The sequence below is a fragment of the Prunus mume genome, linkage group LG2 (genome assembly GCF_029339155.1).
Source record: "Prunus mume cultivar Tortuosa linkage group LG2, ASM2933915v1, whole genome shotgun sequence".
Classification (NCBI taxonomy): Eukaryota; Viridiplantae; Streptophyta; class Magnoliopsida; order Rosales; family Rosaceae; genus Prunus; species Prunus mume.
In genome coordinates, this window is record NC_142699.1 from 18,515,115 (window position 1) to 18,529,212 (window position 14,098).

General features: G+C 39.1%; 3 protein-coding genes across 6 annotated transcripts; 1 reads left to right on the forward strand and 2 right to left on the reverse strand.

Moving 5' to 3' along the window:
- Window positions 1–237: 237 nt before the first annotated feature.
- On the forward strand, window positions 238–3,110 carry LOC103341423 (P-loop containing nucleoside triphosphate hydrolases superfamily protein). 2 transcript variants are annotated; one of them, XM_008244937.3, is made up of 7 exons: window positions 242–571; window positions 995–1,138; window positions 1,261–1,335; window positions 1,429–1,622; window positions 1,722–1,893; window positions 1,972–2,391; window positions 2,814–3,110. In XM_008244937.3, exons 1-7 carry the CDS (start codon window positions 335–337, stop codon window positions 2,949–2,951), a joined length of 1,380 nt encoding a protein of 459 aa, XP_008243159.1. In that variant the 5' UTR covers window positions 242–334; the 3' UTR covers window positions 2,952–3,110. The 2 variants fall into 2 exon arrangements, with proteins under 2 accessions (XP_088903530.1, XP_008243159.1); XM_089047404.1 differs by having other exon boundaries at window positions 238–571; window positions 1,429–1,893.
- Window positions 3,033–8,394, reverse strand: CHUP1 (Hydroxyproline-rich glycoprotein family protein). 2 transcript variants are annotated; one of them, XM_008244938.3, is made up of 9 exons: window positions 7,843–8,394; window positions 7,568–7,657; window positions 6,653–7,411; window positions 4,884–6,251; window positions 4,638–4,769; window positions 4,125–4,306; window positions 3,917–4,028; window positions 3,656–3,799; window positions 3,033–3,419 (listed from the first exon to the last, which is right to left on the reverse strand). In XM_008244938.3, the coding sequence occupies exons 2-9, from the start codon at window positions 7,652–7,654 to the stop codon at window positions 3,324–3,326; spliced, it is 2,880 nt and encodes a 959-aa protein (XP_008243160.2). In that variant the 5' UTR covers window positions 7,655–7,657; window positions 7,843–8,394; the 3' UTR covers window positions 3,033–3,323. The 2 variants fall into 2 exon arrangements, with proteins under 2 accessions (XP_008243160.2, XP_088903527.1); XM_089047401.1 differs by having other exon boundaries at window positions 7,568–7,683; window positions 7,843–7,969.
- A 1,783-nt stretch (window positions 8,395–10,177) lies between these two features.
- On the reverse strand, window positions 10,178–14,063 carry LOC103341636 (SLH domain protein). 2 transcript variants are annotated; one of them, XM_089047402.1, is made up of 11 exons: window positions 13,620–14,063; window positions 13,421–13,507; window positions 13,094–13,249; window positions 12,868–12,956; window positions 12,352–12,440; window positions 12,141–12,244; window positions 11,950–12,049; window positions 11,800–11,875; window positions 11,593–11,710; window positions 10,649–11,180; window positions 10,178–10,492 (listed from the first exon to the last, which is right to left on the reverse strand). In XM_089047402.1, the coding sequence occupies exons 1-11, from the start codon at window positions 13,870–13,872 to the stop codon at window positions 10,399–10,401; spliced, it is 1,698 nt and encodes a 565-aa protein (XP_088903528.1). In that variant the 5' UTR covers window positions 13,873–14,063; the 3' UTR covers window positions 10,178–10,398. The 2 variants fall into 2 exon arrangements, with proteins under 2 accessions (XP_088903528.1, XP_088903529.1); XM_089047403.1 differs by lacking the exon at window positions 13,620–14,063 and having other exon boundaries at window positions 13,358–13,469.
- Between the last annotated feature and the right edge of the window lie 35 nt (window positions 14,064–14,098).

The following is a 14,098-nucleotide window of genomic DNA, read 5'->3' on the forward strand; positions in this document are numbered from 1 at the left end:
TTCACCAACAAATGCTACAAAAAAGATGGATGCACATTTGATGTGATCTGTAATTCAATTGGTAATTCCCTTTATATGACAATAAAATTGTGTCATCAAAAGAACAGGCAGGGTGGCATTTGTTTTTCACCCCAAAAAAAAGGTGTGAAAAAGTAGGTAGAATGGGGTAAATAAAAAAGAGTTGATGAACTTTTAACTGAAGGCACGTAAAAGATAAATCTTAGCTTTTCATCCCCTTCAAATAAAAATAAATAGTAACAAGAATCTCATAAACCCCCAAGCCCAACTCCACTCCTCTGCTGCTTTCACCTACTTCTGAGTTTTGACCCACCCAATGGCTTTACTTCTCCTTCCAAATACCATCTCTTTTTCCCTTCTTACAACACCGCCGAAGGTACCCAGAAGTAGAACAAGAACAAGATTTGCGAGACACCGCCGGTTTCTGGCCTTGGCGGCTTCTCCGGAGTCAAAGGATGACAAGACTGCGTCTTCTCAGAAATCAACAAAGTTGGTCACTTTTTTGGGGAAAGGTGGCTCCGGCAAGACCACCTCCGCCGTTTTCGCTGCCCAGGTATCTCTGTCTGTCTCTACATTGTATCCTAGCTCGGTCTATATATAATTTACTGCCTAGTATGAATGAATTTGGTTTCTAACTTGTGTCTGAGTTAAAACTAAGAAAATAGTAGATACCCAAGTCAGAAAGCTAGTGCCTTTGGTTGAAATTATGATTGTGGCAAGTGTTTAATTATACTAATATTTCCTTTTTATGATGATTGACGGGGTTTTCTACTTAACATATTATATTCGTTAAGGGATAAGCCTAGAAGAAGAGACTTGGCTCAAGCATTTCATTTTAGCTGATTATATATGCTTGTGGATATTGTATCTCAGAATTCTGACTTTCAAGGTTTAAGCATAGAATTACAACTTCAATTTGCACCTCTTCTTTTACTGTTACTTTTTGTTTAATGTTTTTCTCATGTTGGATTTTCAGCATTTTGCAATGGCAGGGTTTAGCACATGCTTGGTGATACACACTCAAGATCCCACTGCTGAGTTCTTTCTAAACTGCAAAATCGGAAGTTCTCCTACACTATGCAACAGCAACCTTTCGGCTCTTAGATTTGAAACCACCCAAGTGTGTTTTCCAAATTCCCTTTTCTGTTTTCCCTTTTTCATTCCATTCCAATAATGAATCTATGTGAAGAAGTTTGCTGCAAGTCACCTTAGACTCAAATTGAACCATTCTTGATCGTCTAGATGCTTCTAGGACCTCTGAAAGAGCTAAAGCAAGCGGATGCTCGTCTTAATACGACACAAGGAGTTCTTGAAGGGGTAGGTACGTAATATCATTTGAGGGGTTTAGTTGCATTTGAATGTTTTATCTGCAGGGGCCTTTATGATGTGTCTTTCTTTTCAATTGATCAGATAGTGGGAGAAGAGCTTGGGGTGCTTCCTGGGATGGATCCTATTTTTTCCGCATTAGCACTTGAGAGGCTTGTTGGATTTTTTAGGAATGCGGCCCAAAGAAACCACAACAAAGATAAATTTGATGTAATAGTATATGATGGTCTGAGCTCTGAGGAAATGCTACGAATGATTAGTGCAGCCAGTAAAGCAAGGTCCAGGGAGTTTCATCTCTCTCTCTCTCTCTCAAACATTCTTTCACATTCATATGTTCATATTGATAAATTGACATGGGCCACATGTCTATGCACCAGGTTGTACTTGAAATATCTGCGTAATGCAGCTGAGAAAACTGATATTGGGAGGTTGGCGGGTCCTTCAGTTTTGAGGCTTGTGGATGAAGCCATGAGTATTAGCAGCAGTACACCCCATCGCAATGGGAAAATGAGCGCAGAAATATGGGACATTCTGGAACAAATGTTGGAGGTATGAATAATCCATATTTCCTATGACCAGAGTTTTTATGTACATCCATTGACATCCTGCATTGTTTCTGTGGTGCAGAGAGGGTCGTCTGCTTTCTCAGAACCTCAGAAATTTGGCTGCTACCTAGTGATTGACCCAGACAACCCAGCATCTGTTGCTACTGCTTTACGTTATTGGGGTTGCTCAATCCAAGCTGGTGCACAGGTCTCCGGAGCCTTTGCGATTGCTTCACGACATGTGAATACAGAATCAGAGGAAAGACTCAAGAAAACCTTTTCACCCTTGCCTTTTGCTTTCATTCCACATCTCCCCTTTGGTTCCCCTCTAGATTGGAATGCGATCATACTAAACACTGTCAATGAAAATGCACGGAATCTTCTTTCTTTGCCTGCAAGTGGCAGCAGTAGTGTAACACCCTCAGTGAAGTTTGATGCAGCCAGAAAATCAGTAACCCTTTTCATGCCAGGTTTTGACAAGTCAGAGGTCAAGCTGTACCAAGTATGCTAAGATATATTTAATTATTTAGTTCTTACCTATCTTTTTCGTTTTTTTGTTTGACTTGCCTCTTTCTCTAAGCTTCCTATGGAGTAACTTTCTCTATCTATGGAGTAAATCAGTTAGTCTTAGAGATGTTCGAGATAATTTCTTAACCATATGCACCTGCAGCCAAGTGTTATAACCCTGTGAGCCTTGATGCATTGAGCATTAAGTAGCTTCAATTTGATAGAGAATACAAGTGTCGAATTGAATATGTTAGCAGTGGATCTGATGACAAATTGCTGATAAAGTTCTCCATTATGCTTTTTTTCTTTTCGTCCTGGTGGCAGATCATATTATTATTGTGATACTTATCTCTGCCATTTGTCGTGCACATTTTTTTTAGTGTGTGATATTGAGCATTTATTTATCTGCAAATGCAGTATAGGGGAGGATCTGAGTTGTTGGTGGAAGCTGGGGATCAAAGACGTGTAATTCAGCTGCCTTCTAAAATTCAAGGGAAAGTCGGAGGTGCCAAGTTCAACTTCATAGACAGAAGTCTTGTAATCACAATGCGATAGTGTAATCAGATGCTGATAATTTCATATATTTATAATCAATTGAGATGTATCATGTACCTCTTAGAGAAAAAGAGAGAGGGATTAGGAAAGCCGACATTTGTTTCTCTATAATCTCAATAAAGGTGGTTGGTTCTCACAATCAAGCCGACATTTATTTCACTATAATCTCAATACTATGATTATATTCTGTTGCGAAGCATATGAAATAAAGCTTGCACAACAACTCTTAGAAATTACTCTTCATGTGAATAATCTTTCTAACTTAATTTTCGTTTGGTTTGAATTGGACTTGTCCTCGTAATAAATGCTCAATAAACATGAAATTTACAACAGAAACAGGAGATTAAAAAGGAAAAAAAAAGTTCAATTAATTTACGGCTCCTGCTTATTGTCTTCTGTTTGTCCGCTGACGCGGCCCCTTAGCTCTTCGAATGCCTTCATGCTCTCTGCATCAAAGCCTCCAGCAAACTGCAAACAGTTCCAAGTTAGCATTTCATTTTTATATTATTTTTCTTTAAGATTTCAAAATTTTCACATTTGAAAACTGTGTAATGAGGGGATTCGATGGCCATCGTTGTCTATCAAAAGTTGTTTATCAAAAGCTAACACAATTTATTGCTGATTATGTTGAGCAATATTGACAACCTTAAGGTCCACTGAACGCAAATTTAATCAGCATTAACATGAGCGAAAATCAATTATACCTGATGAACACGGAAAGCAAATCGCACTCCTTGTAGTAGTATAAACTCTCTGTTCGGTTCCTTCTCAGGTCCACTCAATGCATCAAGTTCTGAAGCTACACGTTTCATATACTTTCTTGCCAATTGAACAGATGAGAGCTTGATCTACAACGGTAAACATATTAAATGAGCTTGATCTTGCCAAATGACATGCAACAAAATCATAAAAATTATAAGCAGCAACTAAGCACAATGGGATTTTTCTCAGTTTGTGCAGCATACCTTGCCAACAACGCCTGAATCCAATAACCAATCAACTGGAATTCCGAATTCCTTGCACCGTGAAATAGCCATGTCCCTTGTACGCAAGAGAGCATATACACTCTGTTCCACCCTGGAAACAAAATAACAGAACGCTTTAGAACAAAGAACAAAATCAAAGAAATGTTCTTGCAACCAGCACGTCAATGCATGAAAAGAAAGTTCGTACTTTTCCAGCAATGAGTACATCTTCTTTAATGCAGCTTCGCATGGGAGTTTGGGATCATCAACAAAAGAGGAGACCTGCTTCTCCAATTTCATCAGGTCTTGATATTCAAATGCTGCTTCTCTTAGTGCGTCCACTTTTCCTTCAGGCCAATCAAAGTGCTTGAGGACAGCCCTTTCGTCAACCTACCAAAGGCAGCAAGAGAGATAAATAATTAATGAATATGTCTACAATATGAAGCAGCATGCCAATGCAGATTACCCAGATAGGAGGGCTTGTAAGTATACATATCGAATCTGGAAGCCACGAACAAGTTCAAGGATATTTTGAATGTTACAATAATAAGAGGGGAGCCCATATTGGAAACAAGTGTTGTAAGGAGTTCAGAGTTCATAATTTGGCAATAGAAGTGTCCTCTAACCATCTGGTGAGTGAAATGTTATCCTTTTTTTTTTTGTCTAAATGAAAGGAACCTCTGAAAGCAATATTTTATCCAGAGGAAAAATAATGGCATACCAAGAAGGAGAGCTCTTCATCTAGCCAGTTCACAAAGGCTACCAGATCTTCTATGTTTGTGAAGGAAGCTGCTCGAACTTCAGCTGCCAACGACATGACAAAATCACCTTGAGCTTCTACATCAGCTTTCACCTGTATCCAGCCCATACATTTTTTAGTATTTGAAGCATTGAGTACTAAACACCACAGTTCATGCCTCAGATAAGAAGATAAATGAAATTTAATATAAAAAAACGTTCTACTCACAGCTAATAGGAATGATGATTTGTTCTCAATCTCCCCAATCATGTTGCTCCTCGCATCAGATACATTAGATGATGAAGATATTAAAGATGATGTATCCTTCTTTGCTTCACGTTTCATCAATGACTGATAGAATTCAACCAGCTCAGGAGCACGGTGCACTTTATCAGCACTGCCTGCCCCCCTTGGCAGGCTTCCTGGTGGAGGAGGTGGACGAGGTGGTCCACCAGGTGGTGGTGGCGGCGGTGGTGGGCCACCTGGTGGAGGAGGTGGTACTCCACTTGAGGGTTTGGGAGTTGTACCAGCAGGGGCACCTCCAGATGCTTTAGGAGGCGGCCGAGGTATCCTAGGAGGCCTCTTCTCAATTTGGGCAAGTTTCATCTTGGTTATTGCTTGAGAATCAACAGCGTTACCATCGTTAGTTTGGTTGCTTGAATCACCCAAAATAACTGCCTTCTCCTTTATATGGGCAAGTTTTGGTGGTAAAGCTACTGGTCTCTCAGCTTTGGCTCTAGGTTCATATGTCAAATTTACATTTGATTTGTCACCAAACTTCTCTGCTCTTGCTTGCTGAGCCCTTTCATTAATTTGTTTTTCCCTTTCTAAGGCCAACTTATGCCGGTCTTTGTAAGCAGGATATTTCTCATCCAGAACTCTTTCAACCGACTTCGACATCAACTGGAAAGATGCTGCAACAGAATTAGGTGAGTCGCTAGAAGACATCTGTGTTCTAATGTTTGGAAGACTGGGAGTTTGAGGGGAGTCTGGAAGTTCCTGATCCACTTTCCCAAATGTAGTGATGGCTACACCGTCACCAGCATTCCTTATCATCAAGGATTCCAACGGACCCCTTGGTCGAACACTCATACTTGCCCTGCTTGGAGAGCCTCCAGAGAGAGATCTACCTGGAGATGAAAGAGCACTAGAATCATCTTTGCTTTTACCCCATCTTTTCAGCTTTTGCATTATACTAGGTTTCTTGCTGAGACTACTATACCGACTTGTGGAACTATCAATAGAAACATTGTCAAAATCCTCACTTCCAGGGGAGGATGGATGAGAAAAGTTGCTTTCAATATCTGTATCCCCTTGCCCACGTTCTGATCCTGCATACTCCAACATCAGTTGTTTGGCCTTCTCCTGCGATTTGGGGCTCAGACTCTTGTTGAGATCACGAGCTGATACCTTTCCTTGAGGTGTCTGATAGTTCCGGAGCTCATACCTCAAGCATGCATTTACCCAACGAAGGTACACTAGCTCTTCAACTTCACTAAACCTGTTCATCTGAAGACCTTCCACTTGCTTTGACAGGTCCTCATTCGCATGCTTTAAATTATTGACCTCCTCTCTTACATTTGCAACCATATCACTCTGAAATAGCGAGGAAAAACACTGTAAGAATAAATTCAGACAAACATGTTTACATGCAGTGATTACAACTTGTTCCATACATAATACTGGTTAAACAGCCTATGAAATTTCAACCAGCTTGCTGAATCAATTTCAATAAATAAATAAATTATTTAATCTTCGCATCTCTAAGTTTTAGTCTCAATTTTCAACTCAGAATAGTCAGGGACCATGTCTTAAACCAAAAATAGCTAAAGATAAAAGAGAAACTACATGTCTGGCCGAAAAAACAAAATAGGAAGAAGAAAAAAAGAGGGGGGGAACTTACATGGCAATGTTTTAAATATTCTCCCTTCCTCCCATACACATTAAAAAAAATGACATAGACATAGTATGCAATGCAAGAAAGCACTGAGACTAACCTCAGTCATGTTGGAAAGGGCTGCTACTCTTGCTTCAGCAGCATTCAATTTAATAGTTAGTTCTCTCTTTTCGATTTGAAGTTCTTTGTTCTTTCTCTTGAGTTCCATGACTTCCACCTCTAACTCCTTTACAGCTTTCAGCTTCTTTTCAATTTCAGCATCTTTCTTGACTGCTTCTTCCTCTTTTGCCTGTAAACCAGAAACTTGTTGTTTGAGCAACAGTAGCTGGCCTTTTGTCTGGTTAGCATCAAGCTGAATCTGCCTCTGCAACTCCTTGAGTTTGTACCTTGCTGCCTCTAGCTCCTTCTTGGCTGAAACTCCCTGCGCAATCTCTTCTTGAAGCTTCTTCCTCTCAGTCTGCAGAGAGTTAATGGTAATATTGAGCATGCCAACCTCCACTGTCTTTATCTTGAGCTGCCTTTGTAATTCGGTGACGTCTGATTCCTGTTCCATCAATCCATAGTACTCAAGTAATTCACCTTCAAGCTTCACTTCTCTTTCCTCCAATTCCTTTACCAGATTACGCAACCGTTCCAGCTCACTTGCATTGTTTGCCATCTCAGTTTCATGTACATGTTTCTCTTTTGAATCCATCTTGTTAACAAGTAATGGGATTTCAATCTCCCCAGATAAAAGATCTTTAAATTCAGGTAAAATATCTTCATCTTCAATATCACCAGGTGAAATATCACGAGCACGGTCAAATATACTGCTAATTAATTTAACCTCTTCTTCTTCCTCCTCCTCTTCATCTTTCCCCTGCAGTTAAGTCAAAAAAATATAATCCTTTTTTATGAAAAGAAAAGGTAAAAAATTGCAAAACGTATAGGTAAAAGGAAGGGAACATAAGATTTGCTACCAATATTTTGATGTGGAAAAAGAGGAGAATTTGATAGAATTTTGTTATGTACTTACATCCTTTTCTCTGAGGCTATCATTAGAATATGTAAGTTGCTCCTTTGTCTTCCTTCTCACTTTGATGTTTATAGTTTGGTTCGCCATTTTCTAAGTTAACAGTATCACCAGAAGAACTATAAGAACTCAGAATGACTCGCAATGAATATAACTCATATCTGGAATAAGATTACTAAATATGGCTCAGTTTCAATAAATCAACTGATAAAAGGCCAGGAACTGTTTTGGGAAAATAATAAAGACGTAATAGATATGAAACTCGTTGAGATGAATACCTGAATGCCTGCTTGTTGAGGCTGAGTTTTTGACGTTGTGCTGCCTCGCTGCAAAGGCAGCAATAGAAGCAGCAACCAAGAGGCCTAACCTGACTATCATGAAGGTATTGCAAATAGGCAAAGCTCAAGTCCTCACTCATCTATAAAGATAACCCAATTCCAAAACACCCCGCCACCCCATAACTGATAATTCAAACCATTAACGCCTTAGAAATGCAGCAAGAGCAACCCAGAATCTGTAATTCCCATGAGAGCTTAAGAAGACAAGCCTTTTCCTATAACCATATCCAATCATGCACATCCCAGACGAGTTTAAAGAACTTGCATTTATAAGTATAATTAATATCCAAATCTAGCTATGAAGTATAAACATTCCCACACCATCAGCTATCATCTTCTTATCAGGTTTATAGACCTTTCACTCGAGAAGGCTTTGCTCTGTCGGAAGTTCTTGATAAGTAGAATTCTAGCACAGCTCTTAATGCTAAGAGCTACAGCAACCACCAATAACTAGTGGCCAATCTTCTCCAAAAGGTTTTACAATTCACATTTGGGTGGGTCCAAACATGTCACTGAAGATTTTAAGGATCATATATCGCTAAACAAGCCAAAAACCAAAACTGCAAAGTGAAAAGACACAAGTAACTTCAAAGTAAATTTGAACTCTTAGTTATGTTTATCTATGTTCGGCCGTTAAATGGGTGGGCATCTTTGTCTAAACTATGTCACTGGCCTGGCCCAAAGAATAAATATTTCTGTTTGGTTTGTGTTCACTTGATTGAATTAAGCTTTTAGATTGATCAGAGCTCAAAGACAATATGACCAATCATTGCCATCTGATCCATTTGGTAGGCTTGGTACAGTTATTATTGTATGGCAGAGGATCTACAAAAATAAACATTGATAAAAGCAATTTTAGAAAGTGGGTCCAGATTTCCCAAATCAAAGGACTCGTAAGTTAGAGGGATGCTTTGTTTGGCTTATCACAGAATGAAGATTGGAAATTAGAAAGTGGGTTGATGACTGAAGATGCGGCTGGAATTTAATTCTCAGCCGCTAGCTTGATGGACTGGAGCAATGGAAGCCGTGTAGCCAAACACAAAGCAAAATAAACCAAACTTTTGGGTGATTGACCTCAAACCCACTCGTATGCCTTTTTGGCATTTCATTAAAGCTTTGTTCTTTTGTGGTTGGTTTTGTGTGTATAAGCAGGTAAACAAGAATACATTATTTTCACTAACAATTCTGTTCAATCTTGTGATACCCAGTTAAAAAAACTAAAGACAAGTCTACTCTTTTACTCATCCCAGTGTAGCTTTGTGATACAGAAATTGATCCCGAAGTGTAAATTATGACGGAAATGAAAAAAAGGCATAAAACAGAAGGTCAGGAATTATAGATAAGATTGAAGATGGAGATGTGGTCGAAGTCTGGCCAGCAAGATGACCCATGACAACAGAATCAGAGGCTATGCCTCCCAACTTCATCCATTGAAGGAGTTGTTTGGCCGAGGAATTTTTTGTTGTGAACTTGTCAAGAATCAAGAGGATATTATTCAAAGAGAATGCAGATAAGTGTTGAGCAAAGCAGAAAGAGAACAAGAAAATCGTTTTCTGGGTTATGAATTCTGTGGGCTCCACGGCCACAGCAGAAGACAAACTCTATTATCTATAATAAAGTTGGATTTTTGGGGCTCTTGTTGCTCCATATGCCTCGTATTGGTAGGAAGCAAAGAGCTTGCAAGGCCTGAGAAGAGGAAACTACAACATACTCACCACTACAAATCAGAAAATGATGGGTTTTCTTTTCACCAAATGAAACAAACTGGTGTCACTTTCGTGATTTAATTTATCCAATTGAGAGTACAAAACCAGACATAAACATAAAAAAATACATGAGATTTGGAGCTGGGTAAAAGTAAAAGCATGCCATCCGGGCTTCACTTGAACTGATAGAGCAAGCAAACGAACAGTTGGGCTTGGTCTTGTTGGTCATGGCCAAAAGCTAGTATTTTCGCCAGAGAGAGAGAAACAGAGCAAGTCAAACAAGCGAAGGACTTGGGAAGAAAGAACTGAGCGAACGAGCGAGCGGGAATAACTTTTTGACCGCTTTGCGTTCATGTTTTTGTCTACAACATGCGAAATTACCATTTTACCCCATCTGGATGTGATTGTATATTTTCTAGCTACTCCATAATGGCAATATGAAAATTACGTGCTACCGTGGGGATTTCTTGTTATTTTTCTGCTTCGCATATCAAGTGCCCACAGTTGCTAGTTTATTATGACCTCCTTCTGTAGCCACTTCTTGCTCTTGCTACTCCATAATGCCAATATGAAAAATGAATATCGCATTATTTTCCAGAACTTAATAATTTTTCTTCAATACTTAACACTATACGTTATGCACAAATTTATTAAAATTCCTCATCCCAATCGCATCCCGCCTTCAAAAGTTGTACAAGGAAATCCTGGTACACAGCAAAACAATCAGAAATTCCTTGTGTATCCCTCCACTCATGATTTTACATAACTAGTCAATAGGGGCCAAGGATGATCACGCCTGGCTATCCCATTTCCACCTTCGTCCAACCTCCTCGAGTACCTTGGCACGGGCTTGGCTTTTTCTGGCTTCGTCCTCTACCCAAGATCTGCATCATTGCTTAAAATGATTAGAAGAAAAAAAAACATATTCATGCCATTTCACAATATGATTGAAAGTTTTCATGACAAGACATTTTCAAGCACGCTCTCTAGTAAATATATGCCTATGCATTATTATGAATAGTTGCAATCACGGTCGATACCTAAGAATCCGAATAGCTTCTATCTCAGCTTCGAGTATAGATTTCGCATCAAGCATACTTTCCTGCTTGGTCTCCAAATCACTGAGCATATCCTGCAAATCACACTTCTCGGCCACATAAGTAGACCTCTCGGATGCAAGCTTTTCTGATATCTCATTGACCTCTTCCTTGAGACTGAGAAGTAACTGCCTCTGACATTCCATAGCTGCCTTCTCCTTCAAAATCTCGGCAAAATTCTTTTCTTGTAAAATCTTCTCCTGCTCCAAATCACTAAGGGCAGCAAGATAAGCCTTCTCCATCTCAAGACCACGGGTTTTCTCTTCATTCAGTTTATCATTCCAAAACCTCTGTATGTCCTCTCTGTCAAGCAATTCGGACCTGATATCTTCCATCTCTGCCTTCCTTGCAGAATTTTCAGCTTTTATTCTCAACAATTCAGAAGCAATTGCTTCTGTGATCCTGCCACTTGCCAGTGCCACTGCTGCTTGTGCTTTTGTTGAAGGTTTGTTTGGTTGAAACCGCCTGCACTGTCCTGCAAGATAATTATGTCATGGGGTTCTTAGAACAAACCTCATACCATATAATGGGATAGAAAAAAACAAGTAAACATTTATGACCAGCCTACGCATCTGCTTATTAGTTTTCAACGTCTGTAACAATAAAGTATTGATCAAGTTTGTAACAAATCTTTATTTTCTTCTACTTTTAAAGGCTAAAACAACCCTTATTTTCCTACATTGTATCTTCAAATGATCTCTGGACATGGTACTGAGTTTGCACCCTGTGAATAGATATCAGTAACGAAAGCTCACCAAAACTTATAAAAAAGCAATTTAAACATATGTATAGATGTGTTTCTTTTATGTATGTATCTTTGTTTGTAGGTGATGTTTGCATGCTTGAAATTGTTGAATTAATTTATGGAAACAGAAAATTGGGAATACCAAAAACTTTTCTGAGTATGCTATTATCCTCTGCCAACATGTCAGTATATAGTCCTGCTGGAGCTTCTGAACTGATCTCTTTCACATCCATAAAACCTACTGTTGTTGTTGTTGATATCTGGACTGTAAATAAGTCAGATTTTAAAACCTATGATTGAAGAGGCATGATTTATACCAATTGATGACAATGACTGATATCCTCTTTACCTTCTCTATTACTCCTGGCAAAAAGTCATACTCCAAATGGGCTTTCCAGTCAATCAGATCTTGTCGAGAGATAAACCTGCAGCACCATTTATTTTTTGAGTATGGAAGGAAATTCAAGATATTAAACAAAAAGTCAAGCATACACTCCACCTCTCAGGGGAAAAATTGATGTTTCCATGGTCTTTTAGACCGTCATAATTGGAGCTCTTCTGTGATAACTTGCTGGGAATGACACCAGCCTCAGCCAGGGCTTAGGGACAAGAAAAGGAAGCACATATTCAAACTTCAATATTTGTAAAACAAAGACCTTTCAAATTGCAGGCAAAGGGATCAATTCTTACCTTGAATGGACCCAAAATCCGGGTCTTCGACACTCACGTCATTAAATGCAGTAATTGCAGACCCAGCAAGAGAAACTGATGGCACAAGCCGGTGCTTTGCATTCCTGTAGGGAAAATTAAAAAAATATCGAAGGAAGACCATCCTTAAGATCTCAAATTCTCAACAATAACAAACAGAAGATATTTCAAGGTGTATGTATTGTATTACAACCTCTCCAATGACGAGTTTATTCGAACTATCCATCTTGCATACTCCCTTCTAGTACACAATTCATCAGCCTTGACATCATCTTCAATGATCTGTATACCTTAATTACAGTTGAGATATTCATGCTTAGAACTGGACCCAAAGCTTCAGGCTAATTAGCACACAATTTCAACAAAATCCAAAGAAGAGAATCTCACAAGTCCAAAATTCAAGAATGTAAGACATGTCATTGATAGTAGAAAATTAAAATTCTACATTAGAAAAAATAGATTGAAAATTCCATGGTGACTCAAAAAATTTATCTAACCACTATGGTCCAACAATGTCGCTATTGATGAGCATACAACTCATATCTCAGAACCGCTCAAGTCTTTTTAAGTCTATGTTCCTTACATGCAAACTTCAGTTAAGAAAAAGAAACATCAGCATCTCACAAGTCCGACTTCAGAGTACGGAATTAATAAAGAAGAACAAGAAAGACGCAGTACAGGCATGACACCGCTCAATAAAGAAGCACACCTTCAATTTCTTCAAGACTTTTAGAGCTTCTTGTTGAGTAGAATCCACAGCAGCTGGGATTATAATACGTTCAAGCTTCTCCGTAGATGCTGAATTGGACAATAATACAAACAAGAAAATGTCCAGGGATCAATTAATATAAAGAAAATTTAGACAGTAACGATCTCAAAATGTGTTCAGCAAATAAACAGATGATATAGCTTAACGCATGTTCAACTTGATGTACCTGAAGTAGTATTTTGGCTAACAGAAGTAGGTACAGTCTCTGGGCTTGCCTCAGATATCATGGCATCCTCATCCAATGCTCCTTGGTTTGTTGGTTTGGTATCAGCAGGACTCCCATGAAAAGTGTGCAATGGACTCGTTATTTGAAACTTAAAACCTACAAAAATTGAACAATGTAGTATGCCCAACCACCTATTTAGCAAATGCCCAATTATACGAAACTACAAAGGCTATTACCCTCAATGCAATTGAACATCCCACTCACAAAAAAAGGAAAACGTAAAAGCATAAATCTTTCAATAAAGGTCCATTAGGTGGAAATGCACACCCTTTCTGGATAGCGAGAAGTAAGCAATTGCAGCGACTACAGCAGCCAGTGAAGCCCCAATACCCCCAATCACAAATGCAGGCAACCCTGCAAAACCACAAAGTACAATTGAATAAAAAGCTCAATTTTTGTTTTTCTGTAAAGATGTATTACATTTATGAAAAATTGAGGAGTTAAAGAACTCAAATTGAGAGAAAACCTGGATTTTTGTGTTGATGCGGAGACTCTACATGCGCCCAACCGCCATAGTCGTTGCTGGCAGTTTGGTCAGGAGGGAACCATGAAAGTTCGAGGTTTCTCTGGGCGAGTGAAGCAGAGAGGTGCAGTCTAGGCCTTGTGGCTTTGGGCTTCAAGAGAATTAGGGTTGGGGAGAAAGTACGACGTCGCAAAAGGAAGGAAGTGTAAGAGGGAAGGAAGAGAGAGGAATACGGGGGTGCACAAGATGAGCACATGATTACTTCTCAGTTGAGACAAGATTTGGGAATTAGGATTGCAATTTACGGTGGGAAGTGAGAAATGCTGAAGCTCCTGTAATTGCAGACAGAGAGAGAGTTTTAGTAGGGTGCGAGACTGAGAGGTGGCAGTGGCATCTGTTTGATGAAGGAACCAACTTTCCTTCAATTTATTACTAGTTTAACAAAACAAAAGAAAAAAGAAAATGCTTTCTAACTTTATATA